At 40.7% G+C, this 19934-nt stretch overlaps 2 protein-coding genes across 2 annotated transcripts; both read left to right on the top strand.

Annotated features, from left to right (window-relative positions):
- The first annotated feature begins 2051 nt into the window (after positions 1-2051).
- On the top strand, positions 2052-7572 carry LOC109464780 (free fatty acid receptor 4-like). Its single transcript, XM_019761852.1, has 2 exons — positions 2052-2407; positions 5677-7572. The coding sequence occupies exons 1-2, from the start codon at positions 2207-2209 to the stop codon at positions 6655-6657; spliced, it is 1182 nt and encodes a 393-aa protein (XP_019617411.1). The 5' UTR covers positions 2052-2206; the 3' UTR covers positions 6658-7572.
- Positions 7573-11779: 4207 nt separating this feature from the next.
- LOC109464760 (NXPE family member 3-like) lies at positions 11780-17503 on the top strand. The gene is made up of 6 exons (XM_019761834.1): positions 11780-11896; positions 12241-12648; positions 13361-13683; positions 15401-15630; positions 16149-16232; positions 16933-17503. The coding sequence occupies exons 1-6, from the start codon at positions 11780-11782 to the stop codon at positions 17469-17471; spliced, it is 1701 nt and encodes a 566-aa protein (XP_019617393.1). The 3' UTR covers positions 17472-17503.
- Positions 17504-19934: the final 2431 nt, after the last annotated feature.

The following is a 19934-nucleotide window of genomic DNA, read 5'->3' as shown; positions in this document are numbered from 1 at the left end:
TCTGACATTAATAACACGCTACCTTGCGTGTTTTCATCAAACAACAATAAATGTAGCTCAAGCGAATTGTGATCGGACACGGTTTCAAAGGAATGTGTGGCACTTGGATCAGATGTGAGGAATGTGAGTTACCCGAATCGCGGTTTGGGTGACTTCACATAAACACGGCCAGAGACTACCCCATTCCATACCTAACACAATTACTCGATAGCTGTTAAGAATAGAGCGAAAGCTTACCGATTATTTTTTAGTTTATAATTCTCTTACAACTTTTAATGTCCTTTAATGTCATTTCTCTTACTGAAATGCGCGTAGTATTTTAGAACCAATCGATATTGTTGTTGTCTGTTCTTATCAATATTGAACTGTTTAAAGAAGATGATCATATGGATTTATCGAATAACTAAATGCCAACACTCGTAACCTGTGCAACAACTCTAATTTTGATGTGATTCAGGAGAAATTTTGTATATAAGTTGTACGTAATTCAGCGAGGTGTCAACTGAAATACACCATTCACAAATAGCAACAGCCGTTTGCGACACAGACACATGGCCACCGCTAATCTCCGTCTCTTAAACGGTCGTCGCCTTTTGAAACGGTCGATGCCATATCGCGGTCCATCCAAACCGTGAAGTTTCGTGGCGTAGAGGGTATAGGGTAGGGTTTTAGACCTATACTTTTGGACCCGGGTTCGAATCCGAGCTTGTGCGTTTTTTTTTTCACTAATATTTACAATTCGACATGACCCACCGGTCCCACCCTTATATTTGCAATTAGAATATTGCTTTGTATAGTATATACATTACTTTTTATTCGTTTTTGGACCTCAAAAAAGTTATGGTACGCTCGGATATGGCATCGACCATTCAGCATAATGGCATCGACCGTTTCAAATGGCATCGACCGTTTACGAGACGGAAAAATGCCCGCCTACATATTATAATTAAATCAATATCCAGGCGTCAACATTAGACTGTTTCTAACCTTTAAATTTTGGGCGAAGGTCGCAAAGAAACTAGGCGGGCCCAAAGCTTGTCACTATAACCGTGCATATATTTGCAAGGCGTATCCCTGTCAAGCCGTATAGGCAGTGTGATATTTGCTTGGTAAATGTTAGCACTTTCTTTTGACGGACCATTCTTTCAAATGTACAAGCTCTTTGATAGCCTCTAAAGACAAGAAAACGACGTGCGTGTTCACTTGGTGAAAATGAAAAAAATGTCATCTTTTTTCCCTTTTTTTAAAAACAATGTATCAATCAAAAAATATATCTTATTACGCAATACTTGCTTACGATAGTCACAGTCAATAATTCAACCATGATAAACGGTGATAACTCAAATGCCTTTTGAAAATAAATAAGTAAGGAAAACAATGTGATTAGAGCTGTGTAGGTTTATTGCTGGTACATGCCACGAAATCTACGAAGACTTATCAATAGTGTATGCTAATGAATCCCTCTATGTTTCGGCCGTAAATGTGGGTGGCTTAGCTCAAAACAGAGAGAGCCTGAAAGTTGTCCCGATGTGTTCAGAACCGTACTTTTCCGTTATATGCCTGAATATGTTAGTGCAGGATTAGGAACAATTCTAGATTGTTCCCGCGTATGAAAGAACGTAATAGATGCATATTTGGGCCAAAGATGATTCTGTAAACACTTAAACTATCGTACCTGACTATGGTTTTTCAAAAAAGCACGGTTCTCGATACAACATGCTCCTTACACACTGTTCGCCACTCAATTTACGATTAAGCCCCACCTCTTCCTTCATACCAAACTCTTAACTGTTCTAAACCCTCGGTATTTTCAGACACTCATAGCACTTATTTTCAAAATGAGATGCCTGAAATAATATTACTGTTTTCCGTTGGCATAATACTTAATAGTTCATAGTTATGCTCCGACAGTTCCCTTCTGTGCCCCTTATTTACGGGTGAGGTCGTGAACTTTTTGATCGACCCCCGCACATATGTTGCCTTCTTATCAGGACGTAATATTTATCTTTCCGCCCGGCAACACTGTGTGTGTATTTTAGATCATGGGCTCACGTCATAAAACTGTTGGCTTATTTGTACAAACTTACGCCCTTCTATCACACGAATTACCATATTTCGGTCGTTGCAGTCGACTAATTTCGCGTTAGTGGACACCATACGGGACTACCTTCTACGCTAGCTCAGTTCTTCTTTCCCAAAGTATAAAATGGCGCCTTACAAATCGGACTACACCAGGAATTTTTCAAAAATAGCTATGGGGAACATGTCGGGTGTGACCGATGTGTCCTACTTTCATGACTACGACGACATTTTCGGGAACAGAAGTTTCTTCACGTTTCTGAGCGAGTTTCAGCGAGGACAGCCTCAACTTGTGTACGTGGAAGTCACCATGCTCATCGTCATTATGGTAAGGTAAAATGTTACATATCCAGAACCGTGCTTTATCCAGAACGGTTCTGGATTGTCTGCTTGTATCCATAACCCTGTCTGGGGATAATCTACGTTATTGGATACGCGGAGACAATCCAGAACCGTGTCTGAGCCTAAAACTAACCCACCCATAGAACTAGCTACTAAGGCATAGAACTAGATAGGTACGGGTCTGAATACAGTCATTAAATTCAGCCTGAACACAATAAGCGTTATGTCAGTATTTTGGCCATTTCACAACATGGAATACACGAATGTTGTTAATTTGTTTTGAAAGGTTGGGCATAGCATGACTTGATAAACAAGCGATATCCTGTGTTGTGTTTTATTTGGTACCTTATGAAAAGTAACATTTGGATACAAAATAGTATTACCGAAGGGGGTAAGGTCCAGGGCCAATGGGTCCACAGTTGATCCGTTTAAACACTTTGTACTTTGCACTTTTTTTCCACATAAATCTAAATAAGCTTAGTGCTGACAACCCATGCAAACGACCAAACCTGACGACTGTAATACAAATTTGTATTATTCATGGCATTATCTATGACGTTATGCGTTCTTCCTCTTCCTTTTGATAATGCAAGTCAAAATAATATTTGCAGCGTCCTGAAGAAAAAATCAATTCGTTTGCCCCCATCCGTTAATAGTTTCATAAGGTTGGTGACACACTGAGTAAAGAGACTCTTTCTACACAACCATGTTCTTTATTCAGCCGACGTTTTGGTGACCGCCTGTCACCTTCCTCGGGGCAATTCTGACTGATTCACATTGCAACGCAGCACAGGTGTCACTGCTACAGATACATGTGCTGCAAGCCAATGGAAACCAGTCAGAATTGCCCTGAGGAAGGTGACAGACGATCACCGAAACGTCGGCTGAATAAACTTTAAGACTTGGATGTGTAGAAAGAGTCTCTTTACTAACTTAATTTGCCCATAAATTTCATTCACCTCTTTTTTATTAAAATGTCCGACCAAATTAATTTTACTAATTCAACGATTTATGGGGTGAAATGTTGAACTAAGTTATTTTAGATGATGTCAGGGAAGTTGAAAACGTACGGTATCACAATGTTAGCACAGCTTACTGCTATTAAGGTCTAAATTACTAGACGGTCCTGCTGATCCTTATCTTTATTGTATTTGTATTGTGCAGCATGGGCATTAGGGTTGAAACACTCCAGCTAATTAAACTGGTTCTTTGCAAACACTTATTCATAAATCAATTATGATGGGAATCTTTTTGCATCTTCTTTTCTTTTTCTTCAGTAGTATTTAAACAGAACATAAACAGGGCTGGAAATCAAAGGTGGTCCAAAGGCCACTGACCACAAAAATTTAGGCTGGGACAACTAAAAGACACTTTGGGACATGTTTGGGACAACAGAAAAATAATATTTCAACATGAGAATGTCAGCCCTTCTTTCGTTTATCAGCCAAACGTCCGGGCTTTTTGGCTCAAGAAAAGTCCCCCCAAATGTCCTGTTTACTCTGAAACTATACAAGTGCACCTGGGAGTCAAAACATAAGCAAAATAAAGTTAACTTTAAGTTGAAGTCATATAATACATTCCGAAAACAGGGTGGGACAGTCAATCCTCACTTCGGGGATTGAAATTACTTTTTTGGACAATAGAAGGAAAAGTTAATTTCGAGGCCTAATAAGGACGTTTTTAGAGCAATACAAAATTTACCTTACTTTATCTATTTATTTATTTATTGATCTTAAAAAAACAGTTGGGTGGTACCTTCAGTCTCTGAAAGACTGATTTCCAAGGTAGCCCAACAGAACATACACATTGGACAACATGGAATACAATAAAAATTAAGCAAAATAAAACAGATTAATCAAATGATCAAACGTAGCAAATGACAATAAATAATATAAACAGAGGGTACAAATAATCAATCATACAAACACAACGGAACAACCAAAACAAATAGTCAAAATCGTTAGGCATAGTCGTATTGTCAAATAATGACAGTCGGTTGTCCGTGAGGTCAGGGTCAGAGGTCGTATGTTCTTAGCGCTACTTTAAAGGCATTTATTGTTGATGCATGTTTAGTTACCGTGTTAAGCGTTGCCTCGGATATGTTTCATTTCCTATATCTACAATCAGAACAATCAAGCTGCATCTATCGTGTAGATATAAAAGCACTGTCGAATGTTCAGGACATGATAGCTGGGATGGTTGTTGTAACGGCGTGCTAAGTTTAATCTCCTTACCATGTATGGTTCATAGTGACTAAATTTATTTACTACCAAATCTGACAAGCTTAATTGTCCTGCGGAGCACAACAATTGTTGTTCTGCACATACACTACCATCTATATAGCACCCTGTATAGGTGCGATTTGGGGATATTTTTCGTGCAACGCATCACACCGCAGCGAAACGCAACGAATGCGGAAGTAACTATGCCACTGAAGAGCAAAAAAAAAGGGAATCCATGATCTTATTAAGACATGAAATTATTGAAAAATATTGTGCCAGGAATGTTAGCAGGACAAGGTTTAACAGAAGAGATAATTTATACCTATATAAGTAATCATGAATACAGAGACGATTCATGAAAAAAGACTCTTTCTAAATATACACTTCGTTTTTGCACGTCTACAGTCATGCAGGTTACCTTCATGCCTTAAAACTTTAAGATTTAAACGTTTTTCGCAGTGTAAAGTGCGATATACGCACAGTAGTTTACTTTTAGTGCTAGTATTAGATGTTACACACGTTTAACCATGTGTGAATTTACCTCTTTAACGTCATTGTTGTTCTCTTTATAATCATTGTTAGTATCATTGTTATATTGTTAGTCTATTAGAGTCTTTTTTGGCGACGTCTCAGGGAGGAACCTAATAGTACCGTATTAAATGTGCAGTTTTCAAGAATTATAGGAATGGTACAGGCATTTTGTCCAGAGGCATGGAATGTCCACAGGAATGTCTCCCAGCTCTGTTTGCTGACACAAATTTATGCCCATATTCCTGGAAACCCTTGGAGAAACCTGTCTGCCCGGATTCCCTACTTTCTGTGACCCAGGGGCTTCTTCACTGTACACTCAAGAGAGGGAAGGAGTGATGCATCTGTCTAGACTAAACAGGTTCCAAGGCTTTCTCAAAATCATAAGATCATGGAAGTGCCATGCAAACAATAACCCTAACAGCAGCCATGTATGTTTCCATTGTTTAAATTCCAGCCTTGTTTAAATGTTCATGCTACCCAAGATGTTGACTTTTATTTACAGATTGCTGCTTACGTCACCAACATCATCCTAGTCCTCGTGTTGACCAGAGACCGGCAGATGCACAACTGGACCAACTACCTGATCGTCCATCTGTGCTGTGTGGACATCCTTCTGGCCAGTGCTGCTCCATTTATCGCCGCTGCACGGATCACACAAGGCTGGACCATGGGTTCAGGGGTGTGCCACGGACTCATGTACACTATGACTCTCTCAGCTACAGTCACCATGTGGACAATGGTTCTCATCAGCATAGAACGTTGCCACACAATCGTCAAGCCGTTCAAAAGAGGCTGCATCTATGACAAGCTTTGCTTCGCTGGGACTTTGGCAGTAGTTTGGGCAGCGTGTGGCCTATATTGCTTGCCACTCGCTCTATATTTCAAAGAAAGGACATTCCCTTTAGGTGGCAATGAAGTCGTGATTTGCACGTTGGAATGGCCTGCGGTGGGGGCTTCTTACATCTTTACTATCCCGGCTCTTCTGCTGACGTTTTGTATCCCGCTAGTTGTTATTAGTGTCAACTATTACCGAGTGTTCAAAACGTTCTGGAAATCTCGTGCGCGACTGAAGACAAGAGACATGCCACTCCCTTCTCTCTCTACAGACAGTCGGTCTAAAGAAAGGGGATCTCCGGCCAGTGTTGGGAAACACCACAAGAATCTGCCTCGTCAAACTAGCAACGTTGACGCGAACAGAACTATCCGGTTCAAAGCTACAGCGTTCTCGGGGAAGGACGTACGTGTAGTTAAGGTCCTAGTCATGTTAGTTGTAACATTCTTTCTCATGTGGCTCCCCGTAATGATCATGATTCTGCTGATACAATTGGATGGGGAGAATTTTCAGCGCCATATGCTGAAATCTCACCATTTCGTGGGTGTTTTGTGCTTCACTCTGTGTAACGCCATCCTTAATCCTGTGTTTTATGGACTCCTTAATGAGAGTAATAGGAATGGGCTGCGAAAGTTATTCATTAGGACATGATAAGTGGAAGGATTCACACTGATATATTCTACTTAAGTTCTGTTAAGTGTAGAAGCTTTTAGACAGCATCCATCATATTTTTTAGCTTTCTTCAGCTACTGACAAGGGCAGTCACGTGACACTAAGCACGTCGGCAGAACGCAAAACCCGCAATGTATTATGCATAGCACTTCGATAGAACGTCTCATATAATGTATTTGCGTATATAAGGTAAACATCCCGTCTGTTGTTTTCAAATATTATGTCGAAAAACATGTTGTCTGTTACAGGCAAAATTCTGACGCAAATTTGACCACAAATCCAACAAAAACCATGAAAATTCTGCCGACGTCCTGGTGATCCAAAGGTTCAAAGGTCAGCATAGGTCACGTGACTGGATGAGTGTGTTGTATATGAGGATAGTCGGCGGCGGCCTTGGTCGCGGGTTAAGGATGGGGAGTGGACTATGATGTGAACTGCCTCTTAACCCCTCGCTCAAACAACCTGCTTTCTCAGTCAGTGATAGCAATGTTAGCTACAGCGTAAGGAAATCTGCAGGTCATAAATTTATTTTAATTTTAATTCTATTGCAACGAGGCAATACAATGGCCACCCAGGCAGCACGGCTGATATCGGGTGCCAAAAGATGTATGAGATCATAATCTCACAGGTCATAATCTCACAGTTAGTCGCATAAACAATATTATCTGTATACCTACTATCATACAGACTACTACAACATCCCTGTAACAAAGAGAAACATGTAAATATTGTAAATTTACGTTTAGGAAGGGCTCGGGGATCCCATTCCTCCATGAACTGTTTACAGTGTTTGTAAATTTCGTGCTGTTTTGTGTCCTTGATCATGTAAATAAGGCTATGACTAGCATTGATCTGTGTTAAATGATGATGTTCCTCGCCAAAATTAAAGAACTCTAGGAATCCCGATGTGTGTAAGAAAGTCTTTCGAATTGTTACATATATAGAGATAGGTAGATAGATAGATAGATAGATAGATAGATAGAGAGATAGATAGATTAGATAGATATTATTAGATAGATAGATACATAGATAGATAGATACATAGATAGATAGATAGATAGATTAGATAGATACATAGATACATAGATATTAGATAGATAGATAGATACATACATACATAGATAGATAGATAAATAGATAGATACATAGATACATACATAGATAGATACATAGATACATAGATAGATACATACATAGTTAGATAGATAGATGCATAGATAGATAGATACATACATAGATAGATAAATAGATAGATGGATTGGTGTTGGCATTTGGTCATTTGGTCATTTGGTCTGCTGCAGAACGACAGGAAAAGATCCTTCTGACGCCCTCCCCCGCATCAAGGTCAGCATCAACCTTGACGCGCCACCTGGCAGGTAGCTATAGAACAACAGGCACAGATCCTGATAACCCTACTTACTGTTACCAATACCAAGGTCATCGCCAACCTTTCTCTTTTTCATCTTGTCCTTCAGTATCTTAAAGCAGATTCAGAAGAAAGATGTTTCTCAACGATGCTATAAGACAAGTGGCAACTGAATGCTAAAGTAAGAATATGCTGACGACATTCTGTCAACCCATGGCCAATCCACGCGCAAAGTATCGTTTTGAGGAAAACATTGCATCAGTTTAACTTGGGAGAGTGCCCTGGGTGCAACATACAAGGCAGTAGTACAAAAACGCCACCTTGCTGCTATCACAGGTAGTGCTTTTGTTACCTGCTCTGTCACAAATGTTTTGAAGCCAAAAATACTATATTGAACAGGATGTGCGCGAGCCTCTTTCAAAACAGACCACGTCACCGCCCCAACACTGTTAGACAACAACAACAACACGGGAGCGTCACTGGTCGACCTGATGTGATCAATTTTACCTACTGTACCTGACTGTATTATAGAGCTACCGTACTTTTTCAAGTTTTAGGTAAGTGCACAATTCTCAAGCCTAATAATCACTAATAGGCACGTAGGTAGAGGTATAAATTCTAGGGGATTCATTCCTCGGGTAACCGACATCTTGCACACGCAGTCGTTCCTCAGTAAGACATCTGGAGCCGCATAGTTCCCGTTCAGAACTTTTATTCAGCCTGTCACACGACCGGTTTCGCCTGTGAGGTTTCATCAAGTGTACAGAGGCTACAGAGGCTAAATGACACAAGTAACATGAAGCTCTGACTTATATACCTTTCCAGTGCAAAATGCCCTGATCAGTTACATGGGTTCGTAGTGCTCTGACCTGGTCAGTTACATACAGTTAGAGGTTCTGACCTTATTTGACTTATGGCATGACCTCATTGTAAATTGTTCTTGAACGATTTTATATCTCAAAGTTCTTCAGAGGCACGTAGTTAGGAGGTTTGACCTATATGTATGACTAGGCCAAAAGATGGCGCCAAATGTTTATTTTGAAAGCCTTTGAGGATTGTATTCGGAAGGGAAACATGCGTTTGGGAGGTAGTTCCATAATATTGCAGTCCAGGGAAAGAAACTGTTACTGTAGAAGGGCTTTAAAACAGGAATTTGCATGGATTTTTTTAAAGGCTCGTTAATTTGCTTCGTTATCATTGTTTTCATGCTATTTCCAAAAAGAGTGGATATAGTGGACTTTCACCATGGACATAAAACTAGAATGTATTTGGACTCATATAATATATGTAGTTTTCTATGGCTCTTTTGAATGACTGTCTCCTATTATAGATAACCAGGACAACAGACCAAATAAAGATTATATTTCTTTGTATGTCAGTGTGGCTGGTACATTGAAACGTGTATTGAGTTCTGGAACGTTGTCGTTGAATTCTGTTAGTATTTAACACAGCAGCAAGTTGCAAATCCTTGCCGATGTCCTGCTGGCATTTTTCACACAATATTTTTCAATAATTTCATATCTTAATTAGGTCAAAGACTTCCAACTTTTTTTTGTTACTTCCGCGTTCGTTACGTTTTGCTGCGGTGTAATGCGTTGCACGAGAAATGCCCCAAAATCATACCTATGCAGAGTGCTTTATACATAGTGCTGTTATGTCAAAAACAACGATTGTTGTGCTTCGCAGGACGGGGACTAGTAGTCTAATATCTACCAAACTTGAGACACTGTCTAACGTAAAGCTAGCACTAGCTGCTGTATACAATTCCATCAAGAGTAGAAACAAACATCATTGTTTATGTATCAATCTGCATATGCTATAATCTGCATATACTATATGCATCTACACATCATATACAGTAGTCTATTATAATTTCCGGCTCAATCTTTATACAATGGAAGCAAAACATATTCTGTATTTGATTGAGAGCTACGTAGAACATCTATATGTTAATACGCCACTGTGATGTTACATGTTACAAGCATATTCGTCAACTTCACAAATGCTTTTACCTGGCTCATATCAGACATAAAAGAAATGTGCCCTTAGGGTATGTTTTAGTGTGAAAGGTGTCAGATTGACGGATATCTGCGGAAAGGTTGTCTGTGTACAAACAAATACTCACCGTCCAGGCACTATGTGGTACAAATTATTCCATTTTGTTTCAATCTATGTTACAAAACACCCCAAACATAGAAGTCTGGGAGGTCAGGTAGTATGGTATTATCGTTGCTTTAATGTTTATAGCAAAAGCCGGTTTTTATTTTTGAATAGTTTATTCGTCGCCAGCCGGACATGTTTCTAAAATATTTGGCATCGATAAAAGGGTTCATAATTTGAAATCCATGTTTGCAGAGCAATATGCAACATCAATGTAAATCATCATGAAGGTTCATCTGTGCTGGCATACTTCATTATGACCAAAAGGGCTAAACGTTCAAGCCAAAACTGAGAAAATTGGGACTTAACCAAATTTTCGGCCGAGTCCGTCAGCCTTGTTCACGGAATGGACCCTTCTACTGCAGCTTCCGGGACATGACGTCGGAAACACGTGAGTGCAGCAGAGGGTCGTATGTGTCAGATAACCTGTGTCGCCCCCCGTCTCAGTTCAGTGTAGGGCGGTTGGCCCGAATGTACACCGCCTCCTTTATTTTCTCCTCTCGCGAAGAAATCCATTGCTGCAATCACGTGTTTCCGACGTCACGTCCTGGAAGCTGCAGTAGAAGGATCAATCCTATGAACAAGGCTGACAATGTCGGTAGAAAATTTCGGTAAGTCCGAATTTACTTAGTGTTGGCTTGAACTTTTAGCACTTTTGGTCATAACATCAATGGAAGGGGTCTCCAGCTCATAACTTTGACATAAATACAAAACTCACAGATGCACTCCACACGTTCATTGCCCAATCAAAAAGATTCCGTGCCTCTTCCAGCTGAGCCAGACTAAACATACAATTGCTGTACAGTTATAAAATTGATTTTAATTGCAGGTGCAATTCATTAGATAATGTTATTTGTGTATATATCTTGCTCTAACTATTTATTGCTGTTTTTTTATGTCATATGTCCAGGTATGTGTTAGGTGTGCACGCTATCAGCATACTTGCTGCCTAGTGTACACTTTGTATTGTCTTGTTACAATTCTGAATAAATAAATAAATAACATCAATGTTTACATCCATCTAGGTGACTAAGTGACTAAGGAATGAAGATTCGAACGTCGGTCTTTCTTTCTCTTCTTGTCTTTGGAGGATTCAGCTATTTTATGTTATCAGCCGTGTATGAGGATAGGTTTTCACTATTCCAAATTTACAACACCACAACATGGGAAGCAGGTTTGTGTTTTTAGCATGTCAAATTGTTTAATGAAATAGCACTTTCATACGTGTACTATATGCAATGTATGGTATGTTGGACATTAAAAGAAACATATTATGCAAATTGAACCTAATTTACATAATTGATATAAAAGTGGGATCACTAGCGCTGAAATAATATGAATTTCATTCGTGTAATTTATAGAAGTTACATAAAAATGATATGCATAAACTATGTTGATGTGGAAGGCATTTGTATAATTCAAAATGAGATGTGAGAAAAGAGTTTTGCCAATGTGTAGGACTCTCACATAACATGCACTGTACAATGGTTGCATGTTGAGTGAAGGGTATTGGATGTCTTTATTAAAGCATTGTTGTTGTTTGTTTTTTTTTTTTGCTCATGTCGCAAAGGCCAGATGGTGTGCATGTGTGGGGCCCTCATCACTGTGTATCTGTTAGGAGAACACGTCATGACCGGAGCCAGGAAATACGCTGCGTTTGCGGTGCTCTTTGTTTTGGTGATTTTCCTTACGGTAAGTCACTGTTACATCACCAAGTCACGACGATACTATAAGGGGTATTGACTCGCCATGCAAAATCGCCAGCGAATGATGTTTAGCTTGTGAAAAATAACACTTAAAACCACAATTTAACACACTACTAGTAATTAAAAATTGCTTTTAAGTATATATAGTACCTAACAATAACGGTCACGCTTAAAAAATAAAGAGGGCTGAGACTTTTGTTTAGAATAGTACGTCATCGCAAGGCCTATATAGCTACGAAATTGAAGCGGTATTTTTTGTGAATTATGGTAATAAAATTAGAAAGCATGCTTTGGGTTATATTTCAATGTTGTTCTTGTTATTTCATGCAGACGTTGACGTTTTCCTATCAACGGTTAATCACCAGGAACCCGTACGTTAGCGCTGGAGACCATGAGGATAGTCTGAAGCCACAGTCAAAACCTCGCCTCATCGAGCAAAGAGTTAAGCTTTGTCTTCTCAAGCAGCCTGTCCTTTTCAACCAGACCACACACCCCAAATACACGAAAGTTGTCGTCCTAAACAGAGACCAGCTCGTTCATCAAGGAGAAGTTCTTACCGTAAAGGTTATGGCAGGAGACAAGGAAGGAAGGCCGAAGACGAGCGGAGGAGATTTTTTCCGTGCCAGGCTCATCGGCAGTGACGGTTCTGTGCAGGCCAGTAGCGCCGGTCACGTCACTGATCACTGTAACGGTACCTACACCGTGCAGTTCCCGCTCTACTGGGTAGGAACCGTTTCGGTGAGTACAATGAATGTCTTTGTTGAAAAATGTGGGATAATGTGCCAGACATTGAACCTAGAGGTCCCGGGTTCAAATCCTGACATGTACATGCACACCATTTACACGACTTTCGTCACTTTGCTCAGGTGAAAATAAGTATTTTATTTTCCCCTGTGTTGTTGGCGGTATAACTATAAGTTGAAAAAAACATGAGTGTGCCGTCACCACGTCTTGTGATTATCATTTTTGGAATATAAAACAAAATATAACAAGAATCTTACACCTCCACCTCCATGAAATAGTCCGATTCTGTGTAATGGTGACCATGTCCTCTTCTTATCATTGCATTAAGTATGGAGTCACGACTTGAAATTCATGAAAATAGGTTCCATTGTATAGCCAAATATGAATGCAACGTAACCCGTGTGCCCGATCTTTCTTTGCAATCCCGTTTGTCGTGCAAGAGAAACAACACCAAATGTCATCTGTCTAGGAGTTTTTTTTTTTACATAAGACAGCGAGCGCTACCAGCGAGGTATTAGTTTTTAGTCTTAAACCATATCCATTACAATCTAACGTATGAGGAAACACACATAACTTGTGACACACACACATATATACAAAAACAGTACCTCCATTTCTAATTTGTAAGAAAGAAGTAAATAGGTTTTCTCTACACTCCGTCTTAACAATTCCTTGACTGTGTTCATTTTCGTACTACTGGCATCAGATAAAGATCCAGCTTGTTCATCCAAGCGAGGCGGTGAAGGTTCTGCAAAGAGTACGAGAAACTCCAAACAAGAGATTTTTCTACTGCAGCTTTGTGGACGCGAACAACACCGATACGACACGATGTTTCAGCTCTGTCAACCCCAGCCTACCGTCCTACCAACAGTGTGACTTCTCAAAGCCAGAGGTGAACGGAACCTGGGTTTGTGAGAAGCCGGACAAACTTCCGTGTTCCGCCGTCTCAAAATGTCGGTGGGACCGGCTCGAGAGCGTGGCAAGGACGCTGCGAGGCGTGTCTCAACAGGAAGAGACACTTTTCCAAAAGTGAGTCCTCAAGTTTTCCAAAATAAATTCTTTTGATTCTCCAATCCTTATATTATGCTGAGGTCACAATTCCAAGCCGGGGCCCTGCCGGGTTGTTTGTATGAACGAAAAAATAACAATTCATATCAAGAATATACAGAAATAGCGCCCATGATTGTTATTAAGAACTTGTCTGTGTTTTGTTGTCTTTCAAATCATATTTTTCGTTTCCAAAAGCTGCCCGGCCGGGTCCCGTGTGGGAATTGTGACCTCAGCATTATCTTGAAAGTTCATCTGTGTTGAAGTAGAAGTCATTATTAAGCAAGTTTAAACTGTAATGTCCAACACAACAAATTGGACTCACTCAAATTTTCGATCGTACAACTCCAGTCTTTGTCAAGGAATGAACAATCCACCGCTTCCGTGACGTCACGCAGATAACGCACGTGACTCCGTGAGCAGTGGATCATTATAATCATTAATATCATGGATCAATATTAATATAATATCTTTATATTGATACCCTGTTTATTCTATCAAGCCAGAGTCACTCATTCAACACCTTCCTCACTTTGCTCACTGGAGACGGGAGCAGTCAAGAATTTAAGCCAAATTTTAGTCAAATTCGACCCCTCGAACTCGGGCCAGCTGACCTATTCCCGAACACAAGTCATCCAGCAGCTAACCATGGCCGAAACTCCCTTCCATACCCAAATGTTTAAAAATGTTTACAACGGCTAAGCCCGGTCGAACAGTAGCCGACCTCGCCGAACTTGAGCCAACCTCTTAACACCAGCCCAACACCAGCCGATCTTAGTCCCGACCTACCACGGTTTAGAATGAGGTCGGCAGTTTTTGGGACGTCATAGTTGATGTGTGACAGCTGCAGGGACCTTTATAGTTTATCTTCTACAACACATATGGCACGATGCTGAAAATGAATGTAAATATACACAAGTTGTGAAATATATTTTCATTACCTAATATCTTTGCATATATATAAAAAGAGGTCGATGACGTCATACCTTCGTCATGTATGAGTTTGGGTTGTCAGAGATGTTCTGCTGTATATAGCTTGAGTTTTACTTTGCTGGCATGTGAACCAAACGATGTGTACGTAATTCGGAGTACAGAAACAAATGCGTTACACGAATATGGAAATATTCTAACATAGTCACGATGATTGTCATTGTCGTCACCACTGGGTGTATCTTTTCGGGTTTGCAGTACTGTGGAGTTTTCATGTTGGTGGTTTCATTGACTTACACACTACTGGAGTCCTTGGGAGGGGGCATTAAGTCGCGGTCTACTGCTTATGGGGTCGTGTGGCGCAACGGCAGCGTGCTCGAATCGGAACCAAGAGGTCCTGGGTTCGAGTCCTGACATGCCACCGATCTTATGATCTTGTGCAATTGGGAAAGGCACGACCTTAGCTCGACCTTCCCTACTAGACTCAAATTAAAATGAGTATTGTCTGTCCAGTATTCGTTTCTGCGGGACACAACACCAGTAAAAGCTGCCTCCGCGTTGTATTGCACTGTTGCAATTTCAAAAAATAAAACAAATAAATAAAACATGCTCGCATTGGGAAAATATGACCAGAAACAAAACCTTCTGACGAAGGTAATAAAAAAGTTACGGTCTTGCAACCATCCATACAACCTGCGTTATAAAAAATATATTCGACAGTTTCATAGCTGATAAAAAGGATATTGTTTATGTCCATTCCGCCACACAGGCCGTATATTGAGAAAGAACTTGAAGTAGAACCCAATGAGCCCATACCTGTTCTTGAGCGACAAGGTCGACGTCCCACAACTCAACACCTTCCACCGTGTACCTGGGACAAGTCTGCATCTGTAGGACACTGGTCAGGCAATGTCTGGAAGTCATCCGTTTGCAACGTCCGAGTGTTCACTCAGAGAGACATCCAGCGGTGCCTGGCTAACAAGACCGTGTACATGCAAGGTACGTATCATTAGAACGTCGGACTACTCGGCTTGATTATCAACGCGTCCCAGTCAACTCGGACAAAGATCCTGACCAACACTACCCGATACCGGAGACAGACATTTAGCAACAAACGAACACAGTCTTCTTTACGCCCATTGGTGCGCTCGGCAAAATATTTTCAAAGTTTAGCTTACGCCAAGAACAAAGAACACGAACGAAGATCAAATGTGGTTTGGGGCTAGCCTCCTTCGCAAAATTCTTCGAAAAGCGACGTGGGTTATGCCACAGGGAAGGTTTTGTCACCGAGGTACTGGAAGAGACGGTTTTCCCGCATGAGAAGTGTTTTTTAATATCCCCTTTGGTCGTCGTAGACGTCTTATGCAGGGAAACCGTCTCTCTCCGGCAAAGTCCCTCGGCGGATAACTGTCCCCGCGGCGTAACTCGCATCAGTCTGCGAAGGCAGAAGTTTGGGGGTTCAAAACATATATGATACTTTCGGATACTAATGGATACTTTCTATTACTTTAATGTAGGTGACTCAACCCTCAGACAATGGAGCGAGCGTTTGCAGGAGATAGTGCCGTTGTACTACAATAAGAATACCATGGATTTTACAGGTATGTCGATGTGTACTAAACTTTCTGAGATATATATTGCTCTAGGCCTAACAAGTTTCCTTCCTTTATATTGGCTTTGGCTAGAGTTTCCACCTCTGTGTCTTGTACCATGTCTTGTACACTTTGTTGTTTCAATAAATAATAAAAAAAAAGTTTCCTTCAAATATTTGTGAAGATGCAGACGGTGAAGCGGTGTACAAAACAGCTATAGTGCACCATCGAATTGTATACTGCTTTAGCTTACAGAATAAGTCTAGCTAGTTATAGGTTGTAAAAAACGTCAAGTCCATCTCAAACATATTGGTATGTTGGTGGCTTTGGTTGGCTGATGTTCTGGTATATTGGGTACTATCAGTTTGCGCTAGCTAGCCGAGTGTTTAGAAAATGTTTCAAACATTCGGGTGTGCACGGCCGGTTTGGCCATCATGATCGGCTAGTGTTTGGAGGGTGTTCGGGATTAGGTAAATTTTGACTCAAATTTAACTCCAACTGGATTCGCAAAGAAAAAGAAGGCGTGGTCTCTCTCTCGTTAGACTGCTCCCGATTTTTAGCCAAGCTGATGGTTAGATGGTGATAGGGGGTAGTTGTGAATATGTCAGAACGATTGTCTGAAAAAATGTACATGTAGGCCGAAAATTGTCACAAAAAGCTAACATTTAAATGGTACATTTTGTTTGTTTGTTTGTTTGTTTGTTTACAGCTATTCTAGCAGGAGACAACCGCCAATGGAACATCTCAGTTCGCTACCGGTTTCACCACTTCCCACTGCAACAAGTCAACTGGAATGTCTTCTCTAACTTCCGTTACGTTGCTGATGAGTTGGACCCCAGTCCCGGGGGTTCAAACACGGTTATAGTCCTGAGTCTGTGGGCTCACTTTACGGCAGAGCCGCTAGAAATAATCCGGTCCAGACTGTACGCCATACGGGGCGCCATACACCGTCTCAAGCGCAGGAGTCCTGCTACACAGATTGTTGTGAGAACTGGAACAACGCGACAGCACAGAACCGCATATACACGGAGAGGAGCAGAGCTGCAGTTCTACTTGACAGGAAGTGACTGGCTGTCTTACCAGATCACGGAGGTGATACGGGAGATGTTCCGAGCGGATCCAGACGTGGTTGTGCTGGACACGTGGGACATGAGCGTGTGCCAGCCGGGGAAGGACGCCATCCACCCTGATGAAACCATGGTAGACAACCAGTTAAACATGCTGCTTTCTCATATCTGTCCTAACTAGAGATGGCAGAACGTTCGTATAATACTGCAGAGTACTCACAAGAAATTGTAAAATTAAGATGATAATAAATAAAATGAAATAAAAATTATAAAATTATTTTTATCCCATAGCATGCTGATATTTGTGAGGCAAATATGCGTAATTACTTGTGGAAAGAGCTGTTTGTTTATATTGTAGACTGGTTCTAGCGTTTCATTCAACAGTTTACTATTCCCATAACGCATCGCGCGGGAGGGGTGTGTGTAAAATTCCAAGGTTGCACTGTGATCTGATCATGACCTTTGTGTTCCTGTGGTGTTTTTAAATCAGTTGATGGCAGAAACTAAAACAATAAAGGTATCTCCCTTAATATTTATACACTACAACATCTGTTAAATTATTTCGAATAATACAGTTAATAGTTGTATCTCCTTTCTATTGACAGACAGAATAGAATTATCAATGTAACGTTACAAACCACCTGTTTCATGTTACGAAGAACAAAAAAAATCTATTTGTTGTCAGATTTGATCTATACGAAGTCAGTTAATCTTGAGCATAAAATGCCCCAACACCTCAAAACACAGCAAAACAAGCTGTTTAACATCAACACTCAACAGCATACCTTCCTCCCTATTCGACGTAAAAGATTAACAAATTCTGGGCGGTCCCCAAAAAATAAAGAGACACCTTCCTCTTTTAGTCCTCAGAGAACAAAACGTAAACAATGACGGAGACGTACACTAAGCGTGCATTGTAAGTCAAGACAAAACAACTGTAACATTCTATTTGTTGTAAGGTATCAATTGCTGTTGACAATTACTCTCCTCTGTTGCCACTTGAAACTCATTTATTTTTGCAGTGACTTAGTAAAGCTAAGGTCCCAATTGGGAAAAGGGGCCCTGGAGGGTAGTTCCCGGGCTGTTTTTTACCACTTTCGGGCGGGACCCCGACGTGGCCCCGCGGGGCACCCTGCGGCTACCGGGCTATTTTTTGGCCCGTCGGGGCCCCGATAAGAATTTAATTCTGAGTTGAATTCTACCCGGGCCCCGCTGAAAAAAAAGACGCCGTGACCTCATCGTGAGAACACCGAGAGGTACCCCTCCGGTTGCCGGCATTCCACCGGGACACATTTCTTACGTCACAGACCAGAGGAACAGAATAAAGGTGTGTACTTCGTAAACCCGGGTAAAATGTGTGACCTCACAGATCCAATGATCACAACAAATACGTGAATTCTGCATTACCTATATGTCAATACAAGACATCGGCAGAGAATCTGCTGGGTACCTGCCGGGTGCCTGCCGGATACCGACCAAAGAGGGTGACAAAATTTTTAACAAAATGCTACTGAAGGAAACTTTTAATTGTGACCACGACAGCCGATGCCCGCTCGACTCCTAAACCAGGCCGGGGCCAGCCTGGGCTACATCCCCGACGGGCACCGGCGTAATTGGGACCTTAGCTTAAGCAGTGTCCCTGTGAGATTTAGGTGCAGTTATGTGGTAGGTTATGGACCAGCCCAGCTATTTCCATCAGTTTATCATAGCAGCCATGCATGTTAAGGACATCCTCAACCCGACGGGCTGTCATTTCTTTTATAAACGCATAGGTCGGTATTTTTCAACCCTGTGGTTAAAAGGGATGTCATGCCGCTTATCAATACAACTTGATTGATATTTTGTGCACCTTGTTTATTTAGGTGTGAATAGGGCATTGTTTCTGAGTTTTCTTAACCCTATCTAGACCGGGCTTTTTTGAGCAAGATTTGACCGGGGGGGGGGGGGGGGGGTCTTTCGGCTCTTTCGGCCCCCCTCAGAACTCGCTAACGGTATGTCGTATGGCTACCAAATTTTCAGAGGATGGTGTACTAGTTAAAATTTATCATATCTACAATTTTGATGTCATTATGACGTAATATGACGTCATTATGACGTCATTAATGGGATTTTATTGGCCAAAACCGTCTAGATAGGCTATTCCTTGAAAACTAAATGGTATTCAACATAACTTTACCAAAAGTGTTTATGACAGAATATTAGAGTGTACTAAGTCTTATGTTGCCCATAGCAACACCGGTGACGTCATAAAATGACGTCATACATATTTAAGATATCCGCCATCTTGGATCATCAATGTTGAATTTTCAAAAATAGTTTTTTTTCGTGATAAAGCCTAAAATACATTGTAAACATACCAAAGACCTTCATTTAAACCTTTTTTGGAAAAAGAAATGGAAGTATTGATGAAATTTTAAGGAAAATAACTTGTATATACCTGTTCTAATGATATGGTTTGCCATCTTGGATTTTGGCCAATGACGTCATCAAATTAGCATAAATTATGCATATTTAATGATAAAATTTACATAAATTCATATGGGATGTTATTAATATTAGAAACCATGAGTAACTTGACATAAAACCCATAAAATTCTATTCTTGAAACAAAAATTACTAAATTTAGCAAAAAAATGCCTGTCAG

Source organism: Branchiostoma belcheri, unplaced genomic scaffold (genome assembly GCF_001625305.1).
Source record: "Branchiostoma belcheri isolate BF01 breed outbred unplaced genomic scaffold, Haploidv18h27 scaffold140, whole genome shotgun sequence".
NCBI classification, from domain to species: domain Eukaryota; kingdom Metazoa; phylum Chordata; class Leptocardii; order Amphioxiformes; family Branchiostomatidae; genus Branchiostoma; species Branchiostoma belcheri.
This window is presented reverse-complemented; position numbering and strand designations above follow the sequence as displayed.

What these genes read in the sequence shown, in the direction of transcription:
- LOC109464780 (XM_019761852.1), top strand. Translation starts at nt 2,207, where the DNA reads ATGGCGCCTTACAAATCGGACTACACCAGGAATTTTTCAAAAATAGCT. An exon ending in CCATGCTCATCGTCATTATG is followed by an intron (nt 2,408 to 5,676) that starts GTAAGGTAAAAT and finishes TTTTATTTACAG; the next exon opens with ATTGCTGCTTACGTCACCAA.
- LOC109464760 (XM_019761834.1), top strand. Translation starts at nt 11,780, where the DNA reads ATGGTGTGCATGTGTGGGGCCCTCATCACTGTGTATCTGTTAGGAGAA. An exon ending in GAAGAGACACTTTTCCAAAA is followed by an intron (nt 13,684 to 15,400) that starts GTGAGTCCTCAA and finishes TCCGCCACACAG; the next exon opens with GCCGTATATTGAGAAAGAAC. An exon ending in CAAGACCGTGTACATGCAAG is followed by an intron (nt 15,631 to 16,148) that starts GTACGTATCATT and finishes ACTTTAATGTAG; the next exon opens with GTGACTCAACCCTCAGACAA.